The sequence below is a fragment of the Pseudorasbora parva genome, chromosome 14 (genome assembly GCF_024679245.1).
Source record: "Pseudorasbora parva isolate DD20220531a chromosome 14, ASM2467924v1, whole genome shotgun sequence".
In the NCBI taxonomy this organism is placed as follows: Eukaryota; Metazoa; Chordata; class Actinopteri; order Cypriniformes; family Gobionidae; genus Pseudorasbora; species Pseudorasbora parva.
The window spans coordinates 27,114,443-27,142,245 of NC_090185.1; the positions used below are offsets into that span (position 1 = coordinate 27,114,443).

At 38.1% G+C, this 27,803-nt stretch overlaps 2 protein-coding genes across 2 annotated transcripts in view; both read right to left on the bottom strand.

Annotated features, from left to right (window-relative positions):
• The window catches only part of LOC137040468 (basement membrane-specific heparan sulfate proteoglycan core protein-like), a 136,967-nt gene that overhangs the window by 33,532 nt on the left and 75,632 nt on the right, over positions 1-27,803 (bottom strand). The window lies entirely within an intron of this gene.
• Positions 8,211-27,590, bottom strand: LOC137040746 (butyrophilin subfamily 1 member A1-like). Its single transcript, XM_067416519.1, has 6 exons — positions 27,535-27,590; positions 27,274-27,375; positions 13,265-13,612; positions 12,959-13,183; positions 12,521-12,847; positions 8,211-8,251 (listed from the first exon to the last, which is right to left on the bottom strand). The coding sequence occupies exons 2-6, from the start codon at positions 27,320-27,322 to the stop codon at positions 8,211-8,213; spliced, it is 990 nt and encodes a 329-aa protein (XP_067272620.1). The 5' UTR covers positions 27,323-27,375; positions 27,535-27,590.

Sequence of the window (27,803 nt, forward strand, 5' to 3'; positions counted from 1 at the left end):
GAAAAGTTATTTTGAAAAATAATTGGTATTGAGTATGATTAAGCACAATGTCACAAGATAAACATGTGAACAAGCTGATTGGATGTAATACAAATGGATAAATATGTCATTTTGATGAAGTTTTCAACATTAACAATTTTATGGTTATGTTCATTTAAGTTAAAAATGATGTGGGCTATCATGAGTGAAAACTGGATTTGATGGAAAAAGCAAGTTTGACAAAAAGGTTTGAGTATGTGGAAATCTATGTGGAAAAGAAAATGGAGTTATGAAAATGGGTTTAACAAGAAGGTTCTTGAGTAAAATCAGGGAAAAGCGATTGAAATGGATGTTATGAACATGTTTGAGAAAGAAATGAATAGGATGTGTAATTAAGATGGTACCTGTATGTAGACTGTAAACTGAAGGATTTTTTATGCAGAGACTGAATGTAATTGGATGGATTATGATGCCTATTTATTTTGTTTATTTTTATTTCAGACCACTATTGTTTTGAAGATGAAAAAGGTCTGTGTTTGAAATAAGTGTATTTAAAATCCCTATTTTTAGATTAGATATCTTGGTATTTATAATGGGGTGGTATTTAACATGGGGTGCTAATGTAGTATGTCCTCTTGAGGATGAATATGTGCTTATTGTAATCAATCAAGCCATTGATAAAACCAAATTAGATGAGATTAATATTGGTTAAAGTTAAATCCCTGAGGGGAAAAGAGATTTTCTTTTTTTCAAAGATTATAAACTAAGAAGGGGAGGGCATGGAACATTATGAAGCGGTCTAAATTGGTAGACCAACTTTAGGGGGTCATTGGGACCCCAAAATTGGCCTTTAGGAGGGAGTGAAGGGGGGGATTCTGAAATCCACTGCCGCTTCAATATACCTGTATATATTTATATCCTAATTAACTTCATAATCAAAACTTTAATCAATATTTATCCTATATTATTATAATGATTCTATCCAGTTATGATTTTTCTTTGTTTCTTGTTTTCTAAAGTGTGTATTTGGTCTCTGAGGAGTGACTGAGGGTCTGGCCTAGAGATGTGTGATGTGTCACTAAACACTGGCAACAATCACACACCCCTAACATGTCAGGAGTGCAGCAACAGGGTTTGCTCACTTAGCCCGGCTTCCAGATATGAAATATGGATTTGTCTTTCATTTAATTATGTTTTATTTCTTTTATATTTCCTTTTACTGAAACACTAAAGACTCAAGATGAATATTGCCTGTACTATTGTGTGTCCCTCTCACTAAAAGAAAGCACATGTTATCAGTATGTTTTGGTAAGAACTGGAGCTTAATCAGATCCAACCTTGGAGAGACTGTGCATCTGTGTATGTGCGCAATATTCTGTGTTACAGATCAGAATGGTGTTCAATGGGCACCCTAAGAGATGGGTGGACTTGTTGTTCTGGGCAAGCTGGCGCCTGCTCCAGATCTGGAAGGTCACTACGGGCCTAATTCTGGGGTGAAAGCATCAACAAGTGACACGTCAGTGGAAACGTGCATCAGATTAACTGACTCGAGTGGAAATTTACCATGACTGTGCATTGTCTCTGAGCCAATCAGAACCATCCACATCGCAGTAATGACGTGGATAAGACCTTGAAAACGGTATAACTGTTGGGACAATTGTATGTATGATAGGGCGAGGCAACGAGACGGTGAGAGAGGGAGCGCGGCCTACGAACTCCTTGTGAGACTTGAAGCTGGCTTCTGCTTTTGAAACTGCAAACTATTCTTAAGTAAATTTTTCTTTTATTTAATTTGAATCCTGACTCTGTCTTCATTTCTTCACTACTGGTCCTGGGTCATAAGCTGTTAACCCCTAACACAGGTAACTCCAGTCTTTGATCATCCTGGAGGTGATCATTGGCTGAGCCTTTGCCATTCTGGTTATTCTTCTATCCATTTTGATGGTTGTCTTCCGTTTTCTTCCACGTCTCTCTGGTTTTGCTCTCCATTTTAAGGCATTGGAGATCATTTTAGCTGAACAGCCTATCATTTTTTGCACCTCTTTATAGGTTTTCCCCTCTCTAATCAACTTTTTAATCAAAGTACGCTGTTCTTCTGAACAATGTCTTGAACGACCCATTTTCCTCAGCTTTCAAATGCATGTTCAACAAGTGTTGGCTTCATCCTTAAATAGGGGCCACCTGATTCACACCTGTTTCTTCACAAAATTGATGACCTCAGTGATTGAATGCCACACTGCTATTTTTTTGAACACACCCCTTTCAACTAATTCAACTAATTGCCCAATTGCACAGCCTTAAGAGCGTGCATATCATGAATGCTGGGTCTCATTTGTTTTCTGAGAATCTACTGAACCTACTGGTAACTTGTTTGCCACGTAGCAATAAAAAAAATATACGAAAAACCTTGATTATTCTGGTTAGTCACATTGTACTGCTATTATTTTGAACAATACTGTACATGCATGTACACGCACAAGATCGATCTCACGAAAATGCGTATAAATAGGACGAGCTTGCAATCTCGTGGAATGTATACAGCAAAATGAGTTTTGGCGTATCCATTGCACGAGATTTCACACTGGTACTATTTATACGCACACACATACGTGGACGCACATGCATGCAAACACATACACACACACACACACACATACCACTTACATCATAAGATGCATGAAACAGTGGTATTTTGAACTGAAACACAGAATCTATGCCTATTGACATTTCTCAAAGCTTCATCACTAAAAAGACAAGCTTCACTTATCTCTGGATCAAGGCCAGCAGCATATGTCTCCTCAACTCTTCTCAATGTTTTTGTCTGTTTTTAATTATGTTTTGTAGTATAAAAATCCTCAAAAACTCTAACCTGCCGCGATCCCTATCTTCATTCGAATCCCTCAAATCCCCTCCGCTCCCCCAGAAAGCCGTAGCGATTTGCTGATGGAAATCTTGACATTACCGTAATAAGCCGTATATTGGCTAAAAGCGCATGATGTTTACTGTCAGAAGCTATTTGAATTATTTTGATAATTGAAGTTTGAAGTGTTATGGTAACATGAATACAGCTTTGTTGAATGTGTCGGTGACGACACACTCGATTAAAAAGGGTCAAGGGCCCTATCTGGAGATACCACCAAAGAAGAAATACACGACTCTACAGGAGGCACGTAACCGAGCCCCTTCTCCTGGGCTTCAGCCTTTGCCACTAAATTGCTTCCTGATCCGGTCTGGAAGTTGGGGCAGAGCAAAATTCTGAGAGAACAACCTCAGTAAAGTCAGGACAGTTAGGTATCAGGAAATCTTCTGGTCGAAAAACCGGACGACTCAAAGTTCAAAGGCCCCAGTATTAGAGAAGGTAGGTCCAAATTCACCTTAGCAAGAAGGGCAATCTTGATTGTGTCTTGCAATGAAAATGTCCCTGAAGAATCAGCAGATTGAATACTTGAGCTCCCATCACTATGAGAGTGCTGAGACTGAACATGCACACTCTTCTCTAAGAGTGTATAACGGTCCCGTTCATCAGCGACATCCTCTGTGGCTGCTAAATGCAATGTATCCAATTCCTCCCTAGAACCCTCAGCTGCTGGTTCGAACCTAGTCAACAAGGAATTAGGTACTGACACCGACAGTAGCAGAAGCAAACAACCTCGCCAACAAAGCCTGAAAGTACAGCATTAGATAGCTCAGCTACCTGGTGCAGAAGTTGTATCTGGCGTCTGCTTTTTACTTGGAGGCCCGTCAGTTTTGCTAGCTGAGCGCTTGCTACCAGTCTGAACTTTGGTTTTCACTGGCGTCAAAAAATCTTAAACGACAGGTTCAAATTTTGACATCCTTTGTCACCTCACCTCCAAAGGCATCAAAGTACCTTCTTGACAAGGGTCAGTTAAAGCCTCACTGAGATGTTTGATGTCTAGACAGGCAGGGCATTGAATATGGGCATCCATAAGATCCACAGGACCTGAACATTTAGAACATGAGGCAGCCATAACGTCTTTTCCTTTAAGAAAAACAACCCTGGTCAACCAATGGGTTAATAGCAGCGATAAATCTAGCACTCCAATAATACGTGTCAAGTGGTTGCCACAGTAATTGTACGCGAACACTAACACCCTGGTTTACCGGTAAGCAAAGCTGTAACACAATTGACTGCAATAGGTATACACTCACGGTGAAACCAAGAACCCTGGGTGAGTTTTCACAACACTCACCTCAACCCCAGTGGCTGGAACACAGCGTTTGTGAAAACACTGGATAACCAATGGGTCTGAAACAGTCCAATCCAATCCAATATCCAATATGACTTCAAAGTAACTGATCCAACACAAAATCGAACCCTTTTTTCACCATGTTTGACCTTCTCTGGCGGTCTGGAAGTCGTGAAATACAACAACTGAACACAATAACAGGCATCAATCACTGTGGTTACAGTTCTTCTATTTAAACTAAAAATATATAAGTAATTTTAACTCTGACTATAAATAATAATTTAATCTGACGTTAAAGGGGTGGTTTCATTTAACTTTTTTTTAACTTTAGTTAGTGTGTAATGTTGCTGCTTGAGCATAAACAGTATCGGTAAAGTTGCAGTGCTGAAAGTTCAATGCAAACGGAGATATTATCTTTTAAAGTTATGGCAGTTTATTACCTACAAAAACGGCCGGTTTGGACTACACCGAGCTTCTTCCCGGGTTGGTGACATCATAAACCCTTGCTAGTCACCGCAGATGTGACTTCTGCCCGTAATGGTAAGGGGCGCGGCGTTTCCGGACAACTTGTGCTTGGCACTTCAGCCAATAAAAATACATGAAACTACATTTGGCCATCTAACCAATCCAAGACCATTGTGTTTTTCAGCGGGATGGGCTTCAGAAGCAGGAAGCAAACGAGACGTTCAAAGGACAGTGGAGACAGCGGTGTGGAATAAAGGTAAAATATAAGAAAAATATGGTGTTTAAAAAAAAGACATGTTATACTGCACCCCATTAACACAACCAAGCTTAGAAAAAAAAACATGGAACCACTCCTTTAAATGTGTTATGTTTGTAACAGCTGATCATAAGATTAGTTCTGAGTTCATGTAGATTGTTTTTTTTTGTTTTTTGTATCTCTTATTTTCAAATATTCGTTCCACCACGGGACCCGATATCACAAAGAGACTAAAAATTTGTGAATTACATTAGCTCAAGGACACAAATTAGCCAGTTCTGGTATTATAGAGTAGGCAGAGCGACTATTTGACCTTGTCAGTTTGCACATGCTTACTAATAATAAGTGTAATTTCATGAAAGCTGCACCTAGCTAATAACAGTGACAGTCAGAAACGGATTGCCCCATGATGTGCTCCATTCATTGGGTCATCAGTATGATCTGTCCTGGCAGAGAGATTTGTGGAAATACTTACTCCTCGTTGGTCAATACTAAAATAATGATTTCAGAATGATGCAGAATAAATCAAGATTAACATTTATTTTAGCCAGACAGAACTTCAACAAAAATAATTAAACAAGAATCCATTGTACAAAACTAATCAGCATAAAATATAAAACACATTTTCAAAGAAATATAAAAATAGTTTCTTACATAAGGGTTGTAAATATTTGTTTCACAAACACCAGGTCTTCAGTGGAGAGGATCAGATATCTTGAAGAAATCACTCAAAAAGGAGAACAGAATTATCATACATTTCATTTTTTTCTCATCATACCAGTGACTGCAGTGAAGTTGAGACAATTTTACCAATTAATAAATAAAAAACGAGATTCACGAGATACATCATCTGTGGTATTAAACATTCTGTGACTTGAATCAGGGGGAGAAGTTCATGACAGGGCGATGTCCTTCACTCTTTCTGTGAGATCTTCTCTCCAGATTAGTGAGTTGTATTGCTTTATTGCAGGGTGTTGGATCTCAGCTTTTTGTTTTAGCAATACAACAATATATATTTTGCTTATATTTAGCAGAAGGGGGAATGTAATGGATGACATAAACCTGCATGGACTGTTGTTTTGTTCTAGTTTAGTTTGATTATGAAGACTGCAGTCATTAATAACACTGACATCACTGTATCACTGATGTTGCTAGGTGACGATCTCACAATGACATCACTCCATCAGCTCTGATGGACAGAGGAACAGATGTGGAACATCAGATTCTGAGACAGACTAATTAGAAAGACATTAAATACATTTACAACAATGTTTTTGTCATTGCGTCTCTTACAGTATATTATATACACAATTACACACCTTCACTTTTGTTTTCAGTTTGGTTTTGAGATTTGATGCATTCTGATGAAAAACCTGTTGAATCATAATTCACATTCTTATAATCTGAATTCATTTCATTATATTCACTGTACATCATGCAGTTGTGAATCACTGGATGTTTTACTCACCACATCCACAGAGCCGCTATTATGAGAAACTGAGGTAAAAACACCAGCAGAAGGACTGTAGAATGACTGAACGCTGTGCTGTCCACTGGATCTTCACAACACAAAGAAATGAATCATGAGAGAAACAATCATTGACACTAAAGCACATGTATCATCAGAGATGTGTTACCTTCTTCTGAACTCGGAGTGGTCTGGATTTCTAGCACAAGACAGAAGTTCAGATACACTCAAAAAACAAGATACACTTATGACATTAAAACACTAATTAAATATAAAGTACATAATCTTAATGCAGCAATAACTTCACACTAAAGCACATGTATCATGAGAGATGTGTACCTCCTACAGCACAGGAATACTCTTGAAGCTCTTCATTGCTGACTGAGTCCAGGTACAGCTTGTTGTCTTTAGTGAATCCATCCGTTACCTGCCGTCCGTTCTTGTTCCAGATGTAAGTCTGTTTGTCGCTCAGAGTGCATTTAGTTGAGCAGATTAATATCACTTCCTGTCGCTCTGATATAATGTTTGGGCTGCTTATCACCATCAGATCTGAAAAACAGAATTAAAGCACATCAAACTGAACTAACATCAGGCTGGACGATATTACCTCAAATCAAAATCTCGATGAATGGATCATTTTACCTCGTGTTTTATTTTATCCTTATAGTTAACTGACAAGGATTGTACTTTAAATATGCTCAACTATTAAAGGTGGGATATGTTTTTCTAATGAATTTTTTTTATTTTTATTTGTTGTATATCAGATACAGATAAATTAGCACAGTACCATTCACTGGCGTAGCCAGGAATCACAATGTAGGTGGGCCCAGAGAAAATCCAACACACCTACACCTGCTTGAATACACCACCGTTTAATCAGAGCACACGCCTGTATGTCATCATAAGCTGTGTTAAGAACATAAGGGTAAGAATAGCATTAGCACACACCACACACACGCGCGCTTCTGACAGACGCAACTCAACACTATCATCAAATCAGCACGAAAGTAGTGGATACAGTAATGGACAGTGTGTGAAAACAATAATGCTTGTCATAGTTTGGCTCAGCGGACACATAAACCATATGAAATAAAGAAACAGAGAATAGGCAACTACATAGTAGAACATTTATTTTGACTATCTTTTGATGATTATAACAAGAGACGACGGGGCTTAGAGTTAAACACTGGAATTATTTCATTATAGTCCAACGATTGAGTCAATTCTTGTTCGGAGAGCAGGGGCAAAGAGTTCAGTCTGTGTGTCAACATTGCTGCTCTGGTGTCAGTTTTTATTCATTTACTGTTGAAAACAATCGTGCGAAGGTACAGCTTTTTTGACTTTACATTCGTCTGCCAAAATTGCACCGTATGTGTCAGTCTCATCGTGCAGATCCGTCTTTATTTTGCTGATAATTAATGAGTTTCATTTTGGATATCAGGGCTAGTGAGTTTCACATTTCTAGGCAATTCGTCCAGTCGCCTTTTTATTAATGGGTCATAGCCGGAGAGCAGTTGCAAAAATTCTAAGAAGTTGCCTTTGTTCAGCGCTTTCTTTTCATTTCTCAAGATGCAATCTAATCCGGTTTACATGAAATAAAATGCTCTCGAAGAGGTTTGGGCTTACGGACCTGTTGCTATGACAGCAAGTCCAGAATGAGCGTTGAAGAACCAAACAATCCGAGATCATGCCAAATCGCCAACAGTAGGCCGTGTGTCCATAGATATACATAATAAAGACCTTTATTAAGTATATAGACGCTCTCCTTTGACTTTGTATTGCGTGAGGCTGGATCCTTCTCATTTCAGACCTATTACAAAAAAGAGAACAATGTCTAAACGCTGATATGTACGGTGGCCCAGTAGTGCAGCCGTACTAAATGAAACCACAACACAACAAAATCGCCACAACACAACGGAAACGAGCCACAACGCAACGAAATCACCACAACACAATAAAATCAAAACAACACAACAAAATCACCACAACACAACAAAATCGCCACAACACAACGGAATCGCCACAACACAACGGAATCGCCACAACACAACGGAATCGCCACAACACAACGGAAACGCCACAACACAACGAAATCACCACAGCACAACGGAATCGCCACAACACGAAACGAGCCACAACACAACGGAATCACAACACAACGGAATCGCCACAACACAATGAAATCGCCACAACACAACGGAAACGCCACAACACAACGAAATCGCCACAACACAACGAAATCGCCACAACACAACGAAATCGCCACAACACAACAAAATCACCACAACACAACAAAATCACCACAACACAACGAAATCACCACAACACAACGAAATCACCACAACACAACGAAATCGCCACAACACAACGAAATCACCACAACACAACAAAATCACCACAACACAACGAAATCGCTACATAACACAACGAAATCACCACAATACAACAAAATCACCACAACACAACGAAATCGCCACAACACAACGGAAACGAGCCACAACACAACGAAATCGCCACAACACAACGGAAACGAGTTTTCGTTGGCTTCGTTTCCGTTGTGTTGTGGCGATTTCGTTGTGTTGTGGTGATTTTGTTGTATTGTGGTGATTTCGTTGTGTTATGTAGCGATTTCGTTGTGTTGTGGTGATTTCGTTGTGTTGTGCCTTGTTTCCGTTGTGTTGTAATGATTTCGTTGTGTTGTGCCTTGTTTCCGTTGTGTTGTAATGATTTCGTTGTGTTGTGGCTTGTTTCCGTTGTGTTGTGGCTCGTTTCTGTTGTGTTGTGGCGATTTCGTTGTGTTGTCATGATTTCGTTGTTTTGTGGTGATGTCATTGTGTTGTGGCTCGTTTCCGTTGTGTTGTGGCGATTTCGTTGTGTTGTGGCTTGTTTCCGTTGTGTTGTGGTGATTTCGTTGTGTTGTGGCTCGTTTCCGTTGGGTTGTGGTGATTTCGTTGTGTTGTGGCTCATTTCCGTTGGGTTGTGGTGATTTTGTTGTGTTGTGGTGATTTCGTTGTGTTGTGGTGATTTTGTCGTGTTGTGGTGATTTTGTCGTGCTGTGGTGATTTTGTTGTGCTGTGGTGATTTTGTTGTGTTGTGGTGATTTTGTTGTGTTGTGGCTCATTTCCGTTGGGTTGTGGTGATTTCGTTGTGTTGTGGTGATTTCGTTGTGTTGTGGTGATTTCGTTGTGTTGTGGTGATTTTGTTGTGTTGTGGTGATTTTGTTGTGTTGTGGTGATTTCGTTGTGTTGTGGTGATTTCGTTGTGTTGTGGCGATTTCGTTGTGTTGTGGTGATTTCGTTGTGTTGTGGCGATTTCGTTGTGTTGTGGTGATTTTGTTGTGTTGTGGCGATTTCGTTGTGTTGTGGTGATTCCGTTGTGTTGTGGTGATTTCGTTGTGTTGTGGTGATTTCGTTGTGTTGTGGTGATTTCGTTGTGTTGTGGCGATTTCGTTGTGTTGTGGTGATTTCGTTGTGTTGTGGTGATTTTGTTGTGTTGTGGCGATTTCGTTGTATTGTGGCGATTTCGTTGTGTTGTGGTGATTCTGTTGTGTTGTGATTTCCGTTGTGTTGTGGTGATTTTGTTGTGTTGTGGTGATTTCGTTGTGTTGGTTTGATTTCGTTGTGTTGTGGTGATTCCGTTGTGTTGTGATTTCGTTGTGTTGTGGTGATTTTGTTGTGTTGTGGTGATTTCGTTGTGTTGGTTTGATTTCGTTGTGTTGTGGCGATTCCGTTGTGTTGTAGTGATTTTGTTGTGTTGTGGCTCGTTTCGTGTTGTGGCGATTCCGTTGTGTTGTGTCGATTTCGTTGTGTTGTGGTGATTTTGTTGTGTTGTGGTGATTTTGTTGTGTTGTTTTGATTTTATTGTGTTGTGGTGATTTCGTTGCGTTGTGGCTCGTTTCCGTTGTGTTGTGGTGATTTTGTTGTGTTGTGGTTTCATTTAGTACGGCTGCACTACTAGGCCACCGTACATATCAGCGTTTAGACATTGTTCTCTTTTTTGTAATAGGTCTGAAATGAGAAGGATCCAGCCTCACGCAATACAAAGTCAAAGGAGAGCGTCTATATACTTAATAAAGGTCTTTATTATGTATATCTATGGACACACGGCCTACTGTTGGCGATTTGGCATGATCTCGGATTGTTTGGTTCTTCGAAGCTCATTCTGGACTTGCTGTCATAGCAACAGGTCCGTAAGCCCAAACCTCTTCGAGAGCATTTTATTTCATGTAAACCAGATTAGATTGCATCTTGAGATGATACTTAAAATCTGTCCCAGCCTCTGCTACTTTATTACAAGACTTCATTACTGAACCAGGGGCAATAATAATTTTAAATAATGCTAATATAAAAGTTTATTTGAAAATAATATTCTAATGTGGTGTAAAAGGTGCGTATAATACTATAGACACAGTCACTTGATTGAGAGATTTATTTGTGATGGAATCATTTCTTTATAATTGAATTGGAGTCTTAGTTCACACTTGTCATGTTTGGTTCGATTAAAACGAACCCTGGTGCGTTTGCTCGGTTAGTGCGGTTCATTTGAACATATGTGAACGCTGCCATCCGAACCCTGGTGCGCACCAAACTATCGGACAGAGATCGCTAAAAAGATGGGTCTCGGTCCGCTTCCAAACGAACTCTGGTGCGGTTCGATTGATATATGAACGCAACACGGACCAAAGACATGTACACGGACCAAAAACCGGACGTAATGTCACAAGATGCGACGCATAGTCAGCTGATTTGACGACGCGGAAAGATCAGTGTATCCAAAATAAATACATGAAGCATCTGCTAATGTATAATGTTCATTTATGTTTGACATTTGAAAGAATTTCTGTTATGTTGAAGTTGTTATTATGATTATTATGATTTTGAAGAATGTTGCTTTGTTCAATGAGCAATAACTTTGCTAATGCTAGTGCAATAACTAGTGCAATAAGTTTGTTTCTACTTCTGCCAGCATCAAACTGACTATTAATTGAACAACATAACTGAAAGTTAAATATAAACAAGTCTTTTCCAATAACTCTAATTTATATATTTTTTTTTATTTTATTTCAAAGTCAACTTAAATTAAAAAAGCATATTTCACTAATGAGATTTAATTAATCATAAAAACTACTTAAATTTTATGTGTAATATTTTTACCATCATTTTTTTGATAGATACTGTGTAATATTTTTACAGTGTAGATGTGTGTAAAGACATTGTGATATTAAATTACAAAATTAATGTAATTGTTACATTACTGAGGTAAAATGTGTAATTTAATTAGTTACTAATCATATTAAAGTAATCCAAACCACATTTATAATGGGTAACTTATAACAGTAAGCAATTACATTTCCAAAGTAACCTTCCTAACTCTGAATGTGTGTGAGATTCAACACATTCTTTCTGTTGTGTGACTGTGGAATTTCTTTAAATTGTCATAAATTTAATTCCACTTCCTGCCATTTAATGGGCGGAGTCAATTCAAATTCAACTTCCTGTGGGGCGGAGTCAATTCAATTTAAATTCCAATTCATGAATTGAATGGAGGCCAGTTCTGAAATTCTGAATTTTGCACAAGCCCTGGTAACTAGTAGGGGTGGCAATGACAGCATAACAAACATTTATGAGGACGCAAGAGAAAATGATCTGGCTTCAGGGCTCATGCGTTGTCAGAGACTTGACACCGTTTCACAGAAAAGAGCTCGCGAGAACTGAACTGAGATGTTCTTGTTGTTCTTGCATTGTGTAAAAATCGCTTTAGTGTTTAAACTGGCGAGCCTTTAAACACATTTAATTGAACAACTTCTGTGAGGACGTAAGCGAAAGTGATAAAAAAAAAAAAAAAACATCAGTGAAAGCTGTCTGTGTGCGTGCAGTGCATAAAAGAACGCAGATTAACAGCGTATTAATGTGTAAAACCTGCAACTGCCCAAAAATCTGAGCATCCAGATTATATAAACAAAGATGAATCTCATTAATCTTAAAGGTTAGAGGTTCTGAATCGTCCAGCCCTAGCCTAACACTGATTTTGACTGACATGGAATACAAAAACTTCATCAAATGGAGTAGTAGTCTTGATGACAGCAAATTGTCCGTGACTCTTCTCATTAAAAACTTATCAAATTCCTCTGGTCAGTTACAGTACCTGTGACAGTAAGAATGACTCCAGGTGATCCAGAGTATTTTCCTTCTGTTCTGTTAGTGATGAACATGAACTGATATTCTCCAGAGTCGCTGCTCTTGAGCTCTTTGATTCTCAGTGTGTTCCCCACATACTCCACACGACCAGCAAACTGATCCTTCTCACTCAGATCCTTGAAGTCACCGGACTGAACGTAATGCCAGAATGTTTTATTTACAGAATAACCAGAGGGATGTGTGTATGTGCAGGAAATGTCTACTGTTGAGCCCATCAAAGCACAGACTCTTCTAGAGGTGTAAGTCACATCCCAGCAGTGATCATTAGAAATGCCTGAAAGAGTCACAGATTAACATGTAAAACACACACTTACTTTAAAACATGTTTAAATATACACACGGATGAACAAACAGAACCACATTGTGTGTGTTATTTGACACTCACACACAGAAGAGGAAAGATGTTTAAGGTTTCTATCAAGAGAACAGGAATATCTGCCAGCATCTGTGCTGGGTGACACAAACATGTCACGAGACTCTGTAGATCTGTAATACTGTCCATTCTTCATCCAGTGATACCAATCTCCAGAGGTGCAGGAAGAATCACAGGTCAGATTTACTCTCTGATCTCTCGGGTCTGTAGTTTCAGGATTCATTCTCACTCGCAGGTCTGAATTAGAGTAAAAATTAAGAAAAACATCACATGAAAATGAAAACATCTGAACTGAGCAGAATCTAGACTCAGTTTCACCTGTGACTGTTAGACTGACGGCGACTGAGCTGAGACGTTTAACTCCATCCTTCATGATGAACATGAGCTGATATTCTCCAGAGTCTCTCTCTCTCAGATCTGATATTATGAGTGTTGAACCGCCGTATCCGTTCTCCTGCTTCACCCGTCCTGAGTAGTCCGAGTCTAAAGTCAAATCTTCAGGTTCATCATTCTTTCTCCAGTTTGAACTTTGTTTCTGACTAAACCAGAACACAGTTTTGATGTTGATGTTGTAGTAAGAGCACCTCAGTGACGCCTGATATCCCTTCACAGCACAAATCCTCTCTTGACTGCAGAACACATTCAGGCGGTCCAATGTCAGAGAGCCTGAACAAGAAAACATTTCATTATTGAGATTAACTTTATAGAGACAGAGAGACACGCGTCACAATCTGAAATAAAAACTTTTTATTGCTTGCAGCGGCCTCCTCAAAAAAACAGAACAATGTCTAAAAGCTGATACGTAATAAGTTGTACAGCAAACAAGCGAAATACCCCAGAAGTTTTAATAAGCTGTTTACCCAAAAAACGAGCGTTTAAGGACACAAAAGTGGGTACAGGCAATTGAGACAGAACATGATGTTATATTACACTGAGAACAACACCCACTGGAGGAGAACGTAAGCAGCGACAGGAGATACTTTATATAAAACTGACATTTGGATATTTTTCTTAACCGTGACAAAATCTTTACTTCACAGGTAAAGCATTCTGTTGGTAGGGTGATCAAACGTCCTGTTTTCAAGTCCTGTCCTGGCCGTCCTGGCTGTTTTTTGTGATGAACAAAAGTGATGAAAATGGTTTGAATAATTTTTCATTGGGCCATTAAATTGACCAGTGTTATGAGATTTTTGGTTTCTGAGATTTTCTGTGTCAGTGGGCGGAGCTTAAATGAATATTCATGAGTTTCCCAGACAGGGGAAGTTCACCCAAAAATGAAAATGATTTCATTAATTTCTCACCCTCATGTCATTGGATACCCATAAGACCTTCGTTCATCTTCAGAACACAAATGAAGATATTTTTGTTGAAAGCTGATGGCTGAGAAAGGCTTCAGAAAGGCCTCCATTGGCATTCAGTACATTCACACTCACAAGACCCATAAAGGCACTAAAGACGTCGATACAAAGTCCATCTCACTACAGTGGCTGTACAATAATTGTACCAAGCGACGAGAATAGTTTTTGTGCGCAAAAAAAAAAAAATCGAAATAATGACTTTTTCCGCAAAGATATTGTCTTCCGTGTTGGTCTCGGCCGTGAACTAACGCGATAGCGGCGCTCCTCCTCTTCTGGGTCATGTATTCGAACGGCGGATCTGCGTCATATTCTCGTCAATAACGTTCACGTCAATAACTTGGTGGATAAAGTCGTTATTTTGATTTTTTTTTTTTTGCGCACAAAAACTATTCTCGTCCCGGGTAAAAGTATTGTACAGCCACTGTAGTGAGATGGACTTTGTATCGACGTCTTTAGTGCCTTTATGGGTCTTGTGAGTGGGAATGTACTGAATGCCAATGGAGGCCTTTCTGAAGCCTTTCTCAGCCATCAGCTTTCAACAAAAATATCTTCATTTGTGTTCTGAAGATGAACGAAGATCTTACAGCTGTCCAACGACATGAGGGTGAGAAATTAATTAAATAATTTTCATTTTTGGGTGAACTAACCCTTTAAGTCCACGCTCCTCCTTGTATCTCAACAGATATAATTTATTGTTTCAAGAAAAGGTAAATTGTTTCAATGTCTCATGAATTTATGCCTAAACTTCAATTGTTTATTGTGTTTATGAAGTATTTATTAGTTTGCAAGTTTTGTGCAGTCATAGACCTACCTTATTGACTTTTCCAGGCATTAATATGGAAACCTGTTTCCGCCACTAAGTAAAATAATTAAAAGAGTAATTGTGACTTTTTTTCTCAGAATTCAGATTTTTTTTTCTCTCACAATTGTGTTATTAAGTCAGAATTCTGTTATATAAACTAGCAAATGCGTGATATAATGTCACATTTCTGACTTTTTTTCTCAATCACAATTATGACTTTATATCACGCAATTGCGAGTTTATATCAGAATTCTGACTTTATAATGCAATTCTAAATTCAAATTAAGCCCAATAAATAACCTACATGTTTATAAAGCACCCCCAGTTTCACAGAAAAGGCTTAAGCTGTTTTAATCTTAAAATATGTCAGTTCCATTGTTTTGTCTCAAGCTCTTAATGTTTTTTTTCTAAGGCATGTTTACAGTTTGTGCCCATTGCTTGAACACATTTTGCAAAACTTTGCTCACTGTGCCAAAACTCTACACACAAGTAAACATGACAACACTGGGAAATATACCATTCACATCTGTGTCAAATTGAAACTCTACTATCAAAACCTTAACCTTGCTTTTCAAACTTAACATTTTTTTTGTCAAAATGTCACTCTGATGACAAAATGATACACACTTGCATCATATGAATACACTTTCAGATCAGGGGGAACACACTAGTCTACTTTATATAAAACACTGTAGTCTTTAATTGTCACTGTTTTTATTCAGTTCATCGGTTAGCATTCTGTGAAGCAATGCACTTACAGTTTCTGTTCTTTTTTTCCAACAAAGGTTTTCACAACAACCAAAAATGAAAGTACTGAAATGTTACAAATGACATAATACTGTACATCACAGCAGACATGGGGACTTGAGACTTGGTGACTTGGACTCGAGTCACTATTTTTATGACTTGTGACTTAACTTGACAAAATAGAAAATACTTGAGACTTGACTCGGACTTGGAAGTTAAAGACTCGGGACTTGACTTGACTTGAGACACGATGACTTGAATGACTTGAGTGTTAATCACATCATGTTTTCAGTTTGAATATAAAATATATAAATTATTTAATAAACATAAAGTTGGCCCAGCTGGAGCGCAGACTGAGAATAGCGCTGTCATGACTGGATCACGACACTATCATCAGTCATGCCCTCTCGTACCTTACGAACACACACACAACGAAAATTACCTCATGGCGAGGTAAAGTGGAAAACGGCAATACACACAAACGTTTTACTTTAGCAGAACCACAATTTACACTGTAGCTAACAGCAAAGATATGGTGTTTTTTAAAAATGTTGCTATATTACATAAATTAATATTGCAGAATATAAATCACTTTTATAGAGGCTGTTTTCGTATTTTCTACAGGTGAACATTTTTTTACTTACAAATATAATAGTTTATTATATATATTGTATATAGTTTTAGAAACCATATAGCCATATAGCCATGAGGAGTAAGGTTTTTTTCTGTCTATGTTTTTTACCCTGTGACTACCATGTTCTTACATTTAAATGAAACTGGCCTACAGTTAAACTACAGTCGATAAAACAGCTTTAAAGTCTGGATCGCATGAATTAAGGACAAAGCTTTTTTTCCTCTTTAAAAGTTTTATTAACTTTTTAAAGTTGATTTAATGAAATGTAATAGCCTCATGAAAGATAGATATCAGTGTCTTACTTAAATGATGTGTTAACTCTTAAAAAATATTGTTCTTCAACCCAAAAATGTGATCATTTACTCACTCTAATGTCATTCCAAACCTAAATGAATTAAGTCTGTTTTTTTGTTCATACGATATTCAAATGGTAGCCTAAACACAATGGCTTGGTTGCCAACATTCTTCAAAACATCTTATTTTGTGTTTCACAGAAGTCATACAGGTTTGGAATGACACGAGAGTGAGTAAATGATGACAGCATTTAAAAGAAGTAAAGTTACTTTACTGCATCCTAGCTCAAAATCATCAGTGCTTTACTGCCAAGGGCATTTCTGTGTGACAAAAAAGCAATATTAAGTTTATTGCATTTGCAGCAAATTCGATAATATCTATCATTATTTGTCCTTGTCCTAGTTTTATTTATGTAATCCAATTTAAGGCCCCAACCCCAGCAAAAACATTCAAGGGGAACTCATGGGCCGGATGTTCTGGGTATGCCAGAGCCGAATTTTAGCCCCAGTCCAGCCCTGATGAAGGGACATTTTTTGGTCCCCATAAGGAAAACAGATCAATCATACAGAATGAGTGTTTTTTTTTTTTTTTTTTTTTTTTTTGAGAAAGTAAAAATGCAGATTTTTTCCTGTGATGGGTAGGTTTAGGGGTAGGGGCAGTGTAAGGGGATAGCAAATACGGTTTGTACAGTATAAAAACCATTACGCCTATGGAATGTCTCCATAAAACATGGAAACACTACGTGTGTGTGTGTGTGTGTGTGTGTGTGTGTGTGTGTGTGTGTGTGTGTGTGAGAGAGAGAGAGAGAGAGAGAAAGAGAGAGTGTCTGTCTGTGTGTGTGTGTGTGTGTGTGTGTGTGTGTGTGTGTGTGTGTGTGTGTGTGTGTGAGAGAGAGAGAGAGAGAGAGAGAGAGAGAGAAAGAGAGAGTGTCTGTCTGTGTGTGTGTGTGTGTGTGTGTGTGTGTGTGTGTGTGTGTGTGTGTGTGTGTGTGTGTGTGTGTGTGTGTGTGTGTGTGTGTGTGTGTGTGTGCATGTTTTTCTAGCCTGGTGGGGACTTCAACCTGAATGCACACAGACTCATGGGGACACGTGTCACTGTGGGGACCTAAATTGAGATCCCCATGGGTACAAAAGCTTATAAATTATACAGAATGAGTTCTTTTGAAAATGTAAAAATGCTGAATTTTTTCTGTGATGGTAGGTTTAGGGACAGAGGCAGTGTAGGGGGGTAGAATATATTTACATTTACATTTACATTTAATCATTTAGCAGACGCTTTTATCCAAAGCGACTTACAAAGAAGGGGAGAGTAATAGAAGCAACGGAACAGACAAGGCCAAAAACCTGTAAGAGCTGTAAGAAATCTCAATTAATTAGCACAATACACAATTTTTTTTTTTTTTAAAAGACAGACATCTACAACAAAAACTCACGTCCGCACAGTGCCGAACACTGGATTTTGATAGCTAAGATAGCTACAACCCATTAGGACTAAGGCTGTTGCCCCAGCTGTTGTCGTTAATGCAGATTCAGTGGCCCAATGGGTTGGTTTTGTATTCTAGCTAAACGCGCAGCAATAGCCATCTACAACAAAAACTCACGTACGCAATATACAGAACACTGGATTCTGATAGTTATGATTACTATGTAACATACCCGCCTGAAGGCGCAAATCCGGATGAGAGACGTAGATATGATCCCGGAGTGTACGCTTTTGGTCGTTGCTGTGGTGATCAGTAAGTGCTATTCTGTATTGGTCAAGTGCAAATGGAAAAGATGTGTCTTAAGATGTTTTTTAAGAATGGCTACAGACTCGGCAGCACGAATTGAGATCGGCAGGTCATTCCACCAGGTGGGAACGGTCCAGGAAAATGTCCGTGAGAGCGATTTCATGCCTCTTTGGGATGGAACCACGAGGCGCCGCTCGTTCGCAGAACGCAAGCTTCTGGAGGGTGTGTAAGTCTGAGCAAGTGAATTTAGGTATATTGGTGCCGAGCCAGAGGTTGTTTTGTAGGCGATAACTAGTGCCTTGAATTTGATGCGAGCAGCCATTGGCAACCAGTGCAGTTTGATGAAGAGAGGCGTAACATGCGCTCTCTTCGGCTCATTAAAGACCACTCTCGCCGCTGCATTCTGGATCAGCTGCAAGGGTTTGATAGTGCATGCTGGAAGGCCAGCCAGAAGAGCATTACAATAGTCCAGTCTGGAGAGAACAAGAGCTTGAACCAGGAGTTGTGCAGCCTGTTCTGATAGGAAGGGTCTAATCTTTCTAATGTTGTATAAAGCAAATCTGCAGGACCGGGCTGTTGCAGTAATGTGGTCAGTGAAGTTTAACTGGTCATCAATCACAACTCCAAGGTTTCTTGCTGTCCTTGATGGAGTTATGGTCAATGAACCAAGCTGAATGGAGAAATTTTGATGAAGTGCTGGGTTGGTTGAGAAAACAAGTAATTCTGTCTTTGCAAGATTGAGTTTAAGATGATGCTCTTTCATCCAGTCAGAAATGTCTGTCAGACAGGCAGCGATACGAACACTGACTGTAGGATCATCTGGTTGAAATGAGAAGTAGAGTTGAGTGTCATCCGCATAGCAGTGATAGGAGAAGCCGTGTTTCTGAATGACAGAACCTAATGATGACATGTAGATGGAGAAGAGAAGTGGTCCAAGGACTGAGCCCTGGGGAACCCCAGTAGCTAATATATGGTTTATACAGTATAAAAACCATTACGTCTATGGTGAGTCCCCAGAAAGATAGCGCAGATGTGTGTGTGTGTGTGTGTGTGTGATGTAGTGAGCAACCGATATATATCGGATTCCTGATATTTTTCCGATATTTAAGCATTTTCCCATAATCGGGTATCGGTTTTGTAATATCGGATTTCCCGATAAATGGCGCCGTCTTGTGGACGTTTTGAGAATTGCATACAAGCGTGCCATTAACGGACTGTCTGAGGGGAGATGAGTCAACAATGGTGTTTAAAGGTAAAATAACCTGCATCCCTTAATTAATAAACTTTGTTTGACATAACATTAATGCACAATTGAGATATGCACAAATAAGATGTTATAAGATGATATTATATAGTTTAAACTTGGCACAGTAGAGACGACTCACTGACAGAGTCGTCAGGTAATCCGTTATGTCACAATAAAGACGTAATTTCACATGAATGAAACAAAACAGCCTTGAATGAGAGCATGTTGGAAGCAAAAGCACCGAATTTCTTTCTTTCTGTGTGTTTATGCTCAGTTGCATTCAGCCATTCACTCAAAGTTGTTGCTCCAGCATATATGCTAACGTTACCATAGGCTATGTAGGCTAAACAAGACCGACTCGTTTAAAACTCCTTAAATTATATTAACGTCTGCTATATAACATTTATATAATAAACATCTTATTAATTACAGTTCCGTGAAAATGAATTATTAGGCCACCATGAATGAGAGCATGTTGGAAAGCGCTAAACTTATTTCTCTCTCTGTGTTGTATGCTCTGTCGCATTCTCTCACGGAGTTGCTGCTCCAGCATAGGATAGTCACCGTATGTAAACAAGACCGACTCGTTTAAAACTCCTAACGTCTGCTATATAACATTTATATAATAAATATCTAATTAATTACAGCTCCGTGAAAATGTATTATTAGGCCTATCTCCGCGAGATGTGTAAGTTAAACGCAGAGATGAAAACAGCGCTGTCGTCAGCATTTCATAGACATACACAAACATTAATTTTGATACCGTACTAGATGAGATAAGAAAAAGAAACAAACCCGCGAATACATCATAGCTATTACAATTCCAGAGAATATTCAATCTTTAGTCTATTAAACACATAAACCTTTTAAAACTGTAGTTTAAAATGAATGCTTATATTTATGCTCATAGTTATGGGGATTTGATAGACTCAACTCTCATTTATGTTCTCCATTTGAAAATATTAGACTTTATATATGTATTTTGCCTGTTGTTAATATGGCTGCATTTATAAATAAAAAGTTGAAACAGCATTAATGTTAAAAGGACTGCGCTGTATTTTAAAAAAAAGCAAATTTTTTCAGACTATTTATTGATGTAGATGTCTTTTGTTCTGTATGTATATCGGCACATAAACATCCAAATAATCGGTATTGGTTATAAAAAATCAATATCGGTTGATCACTAGTGTGATGGGTAGGTTTCAGTGGTAGGGGCAGTAAGGGGATAAAAAAAAATACGGTTTGTACAGTATAAAATCCATTACGCCTATGGACTGTCCCAATAAAACATGGAAACACTACCTGTGTGTGTGTGTGTCTGTGTGTGTGTGTGTCTGTGCGTGCGTGCGTGCGTGTGTGTGTGTGTGTGTGTGTGTGTGTGTGTGTGCGATGTGTATTGTATTTTGGATACATGCCAGTTTTCCAAATGGCACCCTGAGATTTCATTTTTGAACGAAGTGTCTTATGTATGAAATAGTGTAGTATGCAGGACCAAGTGTGTTGCATAAAGGCGTAAGTGTGTTGCAGAATTGAAACTTTTGTTTAAGGAATGGGTACATGTGTTTGAGCTATGGTAACAAAAGCTTCAATTGTGTTACTTTAGTTTAAGCATGGGTCTATAGTGTTCAAGCAACGGGCAAAAACTGTAATGTTAAAGTCCTAATTTAACTAAGGCCTAGTGCCAGTTAATCTAAACCCTGTCTGTGAAACCAGGCATTTATGACTCATAAATTAGTGTTTGTTGTGCATCAAAATAGATCAGATATAAATGATAATCAATGTGTATCATCCAGGCAATGTAACACATGGTCAAAAAAAGAGCAGATGACAGAGAGTAAGTGTTGTGTTGTTGCAAGTGTTGGTTGCAAAATGTTTATCAGGCCACTGACGTGGTTGTGGGTGTTATTTCAGTCATTTCCAGAGTGAAAACTCAGTTTTAAAGCTTCATAAGGTAAGATTAAAAATGTGCATTACAATTAATAAAATGATCATCTGTTCATAAGAATATTCTTGATCTGTTCTTCTATTGGAAATCAGTGTAATAATTCAGGTGTTCTGGAATATTTGCTTTCACAGTCTAAGTGGAACCTTAAAGGGGGGGTGAAACACTCAGTTTCAGTCAATCTCATGTCAATCTTGAGTAAATATAGAGTAGTATTGCATCCTTCATATCTCCGAAAAGTCTTTAGTTTTATTATATTTATAAAAGAAATATGGGCTGTACCAAGTCTTTCCGGAAAAAACGAGCGGCTGGAGGCGTATCGTGTGGGCGGAGCTAAAGAATGACGATCGCGCGCAAAGCGATGACGTCCTCAAGCGTGGAGAAACCCAATGGCTATATCAGCTAATAGATATATGATCCAGAATCAAATAGGATGTCCGTCTCTGTGGTATGTACTGTATTTAGTGGCCTGTCAACATTTGAGCTTGTTTAGTCGCAGTTTATGAGGACATGATTCGGTTTATGGACTATTGTATGCAACTAAACCTTAGCAGGAGCAAGCAAAACGGTTTTGCACGTCAGACTAGTGTAACGTTATACAGAGAACAGCAATGGAGTAACATTAACCTTTAGCGCATTTGAATGATGAAGCATGCGATTGTGTCGTTTACTGATGTTTACTCACGCGACGACAGCCAACAACATTTGAAGCAGTTTTTTTTACTCACCGGCTGCTTCCAAAGCAGGACTGAACAAAAACCGCTCCGTCAAAAACACACTTCTTTGGTATGATTTGGTGAAGTCCTGACAGCAGTGACTGTGGAAATCCACTTTGCGACGCGACTGAAGCGATGTTGTGAAGCTTCCCGTCATTTCTGCGTTCAAATCGGTTCAAATGCAGAGCTGCCTTCCCGGAATGCTGTGCTGAAGCGTTGAAGTCGCTCGACGTCACCCATAGGAATAAAGTGGAGCGCGGACACGCAACATAAGTGTTCACGGACGACTGGATCTGCACCTGAGAGAGTGTTTATGGGCGTGCATTTCCTCTCTCACTCTAGTTACGCGTGCGCGCACCCTTCCGGGAGAAGAGCCCGTACGGCCCATACAAGGACCTTCCGCTCTATTAACGTCAAGCCGACCCATACTCGAAAAAAACTCTCCGAAACTTGTGAGAAACCGGAAGGAGTATTTTTGACACAGAAATACTCATTCAAACGTCCAACATTAGTTTTTGAAACTTTGTCTATGTTTAGGATGGGAATCCAAGTCTTTAACAGTGTAAAAAGCTCAGTATGCATGAAACAGCATTTCACCCCCCCCCCCCTTTAAACCGTATGATATTTTTATTTTTATTTGTAAAACAAATAGTATTTAATTTTATTTATTGGAAACATGAAAAAACTATGAAATTTTAGCAACATTTTTCAGCACTGACTTTTACAACCACACAGCAGACATTTCACAATCAGAGAACATGGAGAATGGTTAATTTTTTGGGCTGGGAAAGTTAACATGTCATCTTCACAGTTACAAAATATATAATGTCCACAGATACCAGAGGTGGGTAGAGTAGCTAAAATCTGTACTCAAGTAAAATAAAGAAATATTTACTCAAGTAAAAGTAACAATCGTAATATTTACTTGAGTAAGAGTAAGAAAGTATTCAATGAAAAAAACTACTCAAGTACTTAGTTACTAGCTACTTCCAATCTGATTGATAAGAAGCAAAAACACTGAATTTCAGACTACTTGGAGAGCTTTCACACACCTCCAAGTGTGTGTGTGTGTGTGTGTGTGTGTGTGTGTGTGTGTGTGTGTGTCCTCGTAAACCCTTTGTTATGGGACAATATATCCCCACCAAGATGACAATATCCGAAATTCTTGTCCTTGTGGGGACATTTTTGGTCCCCATGAGGAAAACATCTTAGTATGATTTATAAGTGATGTTTCCTGTGATGGGAAAGCAGTTCCTACAAAGTCTGATCAACAACATGGAGAAACACCTCTCATTTGAAGGTGAAATGCTTCATCTGGATACAGACAACTGGCATATGACATGGCGAGGCACAAGTGAAACGACTGCGTAGACGGTTCAATCTTTGTGAAGAGCAAGCAGTTAATGGTGTGAGAGATTTCCTTGAGCACACAGACATCCTAAAACCACTCATACCATACATGCAGACCTTCACTGCCGAGTGTGAAATGGACTTTAGTCTCATGAACAATTTATGCACAAACAAGCTGCACTGTTATTGGGAAATGTTAGAATTTGATGATGATCAGCATCAATGGGCCTAAACACATTGTAAGACTTTTTGAGCCAAGGAAGTAACATCGTGGTTGAGAAGCCATCGCTCTGCCACACGAGCAAGGAGGCAGTTCACTCCTCAGATGCCAGAGTACAAATGTTTTTGTAAAGCGTTGTAAACTCCCAGTTCATAATATTCTGCAATGTGTGTTGGTGATAGAACTGAACAAATGTTTATTGTTCACTCTTAAATGTGCATTGAATATTGACAGCTGATAAAACCTGAGCTCCAGGTACCATATTCATATAATATTTAAGGCTAAATGTAGCTCTTAAAGATATAGTTCACCCAGAAATGAAAATTGTGCTATAATTTCCTCACCCTCAAGTTGTCCCAAAACTGTTAAGTTTAAAAAAATAAGTTTCTTTCTTCTCTTTTACACAAAAATTGATATTTTGAAAAAATGTTGGTAATCCGACAGTTGGCAGCACTTATTGACTTTCACAGTAGGAAAAAATATAGACTATAAAAGTCGATGGGTGCTGCCAACTGTCTGATTCAAATGAAATTGCTGGAAAAATAAAATAAATAAAAAATAGACAAAATGTAGCTAATATTACTCCCATAAATCATATTTTACTAAAATGTTTTACATGTGTGCAGTTGGCTGGATTTCAGCGTTTTTATTTATATAATTTCAATCAATGGGAGAGTATAAAATGACTTTTTGTTACATAATTTGTCAAAAATCAGCTCCAATGCAGAACACAGAAATGGTGGAGTGACTTTAAGCGTCTAATCACAAACACACTGACCATTGACCAACCATCACATTTTGCTTGTACAGTGTCAAAAGTTTACAACAATAAGCATAAAAACTGAGCAAAATGATTGAAAATAAGAGCCAAAGCAAATACTTTACACTGTGTCGACATTTTTATATAGAAACAATATAGAAACAAACTACGCTGAGAAAACAAACTAAGACACGCTACGCTGTCCAAACGCTCACAGTCACTTATGCGTCTTTAGCAAAACTGTTTAATTATTAATAAAGAGAAATATGCAGTTATCATTGTGCAACACAAGTCGGATACCACATTTCAATTTACAGTGCTTGATGGTGTCGTAGTGAAGAGGGCTTTTTGCATAAATAAATGCAAAAAAGAAAATGATGGATACAGCACGACCCGGAATGCGCCCAATCTGGCAACACTGTGAGCGCGAGTATTGAGACAGAGCAACACACGTCATAATCTGAAAGCCACGCCCACCCTTCTCCGAAACTTTATTTGTAAAATGATGATACATTTCCATAACTATGATGAATTTTAAATGATGGATTCCCCTGAAATGGCCCATATAGCCCAGAAGTAAATGCGATATAGCCTAATAAATAAAAAGGATAGCACATTATTCATGGATGTGCATTTATTGCATGTTTAAAACTACATGACATGTCTAAAATGCATGTGCACAGTTAAGTTAAATGACTACTTTTAAATAAGTGCTTTTGCACAGAATGTACGAGGCAAAATAACCACAATATTAATAAAAACAATAATATAAGAATACACAGTTTATTTGTCAATCAGAAGTGTGAGCAAGTTGCATTCATTAGGCTACTATAGCACCGTTAGACTCGGTCTAGCTGTAGCTACTCTAGTCTAGGCACATTTTCTTTCAGTTATCAATGGATTAAAGAAAATAGAAAATTAAAATAAGACCCTCACATCTGCATCTGTGGACAACAGAACCATTTCACAATTTAAAATTATGGAGTTTTTGTGTGCAAAATGTAGCAAACTTGTCCATGATGCAGGATCACAGAAGGAAACAATGACAATAAACACTATTAAACTAAGTGAATGAAAGGTATAGTAATACACAGCGATATGCGTTCACATATGGCTTGATTTGAAAGTTTCATACCATAAAAAATAAGTAGTTAGAATTACGTTCTAGTGGCGTCATCATGCAATGATGCAAAAAAAAAAAAAAAAAAAACGCTGAATTGCTTTATTTTTAACTCGTTATTTATTTGAAACTAACAGTTCAAAAGAACCTTTTGCAAAAATTAAATAGACTTCCAATCATTATTAGTAAGCGAGAGACAAGTGAATAAAGACGGCTTGGAATCGAGGAATCGATTCTTTTTGGAATCGATTCCCAGCCCTACATTTCAGACTTATTACAGACTTATTACAAAAAAACAAACAATGTCTAAAAGCTGATGTGTGACATGGTGTACAGAAAACAAGCTAAAAAAAACACAGGAACAAAAACCCAGAAGTTTTTATAAGCTGTTAACCCAAAAACGAGCATTTAAAGACATAAAAGTGCATACGAGCAATAGACACAGACCGCGACATGCGAGATTACACTGAAAACTATGCCCACTGTCTGTATCAGTGACAGGAAATATAATATAGAAAACTGAAATTTGGATATTTGAAAACATGTTTACAGCACGCGTAGGCATACTGAGACATACTGAGTGTCAGGATCTCAAAATTGACCCATTCTTCCTGCTGAAGCGTCACGTCGTATTGCCTGTATCCACTTGTGTCTCCTTAAACGCTCATTTTTTGTGATGACAGATTATAAAAACTTACGTGTTAAGTTATGTTTTTTAGCTTGTTTGCTGCACACCTTGTCACATATCAGCTTTTAGACATTGTTCTGTTTTTTGTTATAAGTGAAAAAAGACGAAGCGACCGCTCACGCAATACAAAGTCAATGGAGAGCGTTTGATTTCGTGACATCAATGTATCATCACAAGCCGCAGGGTTTAATATGAATTCGTATGTATGTGTTTTTACTCTCATAGTGGCTTTCATATAAAAAAATTTAAAAAAAAAAAAAAAAAACATTGACATGCATTATATGGCAAGGGTTGGAGTTAAAAATCTTAATTTGTGTTCTACTGAAGAAACAAACACACATTCATGTTGAATCTACTGGGGGTAAGCAGATAAACATTATGTTTTCATTTTTGGGTGAACTAACCCTTTAAAAGCCACACTCACCGATCTACTGCTCACACCCACACAATCATCAATTTAGTTAAAAATAGTCAAAAAAGTATATAAAGTATATATATATATATATATATATATATATTTATGTATATATGACATTGGAGAAAAGGGAGGAAAGTTAAACTATATATCAACATTCAGACCTACTGACATTAAGTTAAACTGATCCTAAATGATTTTAACCATTGCAAATATGAACAATAATGATTAAAAAAACACTTTTGGATTATTTGAAAGATCTCATTTAAATTAAAACGTGTGAATAAGACACAATAATGGTCAAACCTGTAATGTGCAGCAGGATCAGGATCAGAGGTAAGAGTCTGGAGTTCATGTTCTTCACTTTCTGTAAATTCAGATTCAATGAAAGACTCAGAGCTGCTCGTCCTGAGGAAGAAAAAAAAAAAACACACACATTGAGTTTGACTGAGACACACTTGACCACAGAGTCAGAATCATGAACACATTAACACACTTCAGAAAGTCGTAAAATGTGCTTGAAATAAAATTTTAATGTAGTTTACATCCAATTAAAATTATATTTACCTCTATTACATGTTGCTGTTGTTCTCTGGTTTTAGATGCAGTTTCAACTGTCTCTTAGAAGCTGTGCAGACTCTATGATCTTATTTCCTTCCCTTTTCTTACTAACACACACAAACCAAAAAAGAAAAGAAGATATTTTAAGAAATAAAATTCTGAACGCAGAAATGGGTGGGGTGGGGTGGAGGTGTGGGGGCTATATAAATAGACTATATAAATGCAGTCCATTTACCATTGACTTCCATACCATGAAAGGTCAACGGAGACCATCT

What these genes read in the sequence shown, in the direction of transcription:
- LOC137040746 (XM_067416519.1), bottom strand. Translation starts at nt 27,322, where the DNA reads ATGAACTCCAGACTCTTACCTCTGATCCTGATCCTGCTGCACATTACA. An exon ending in CGTCAGTCTAACAGTCACAG is followed by an intron (nt 13,184 to 13,264) that starts GTGAAACTGAGT and finishes ACTCTAATTCAG; the next exon opens with ACCTGCGAGTGAGAATGAAT. An exon ending in AGTCATTCTTACTGTCACAG is followed by an intron (nt 8,252 to 12,520) that starts GTACTGTAACTG and finishes GGTTTCATTTAG; the next exon opens with TACGGCTGCACTACTGGGCC.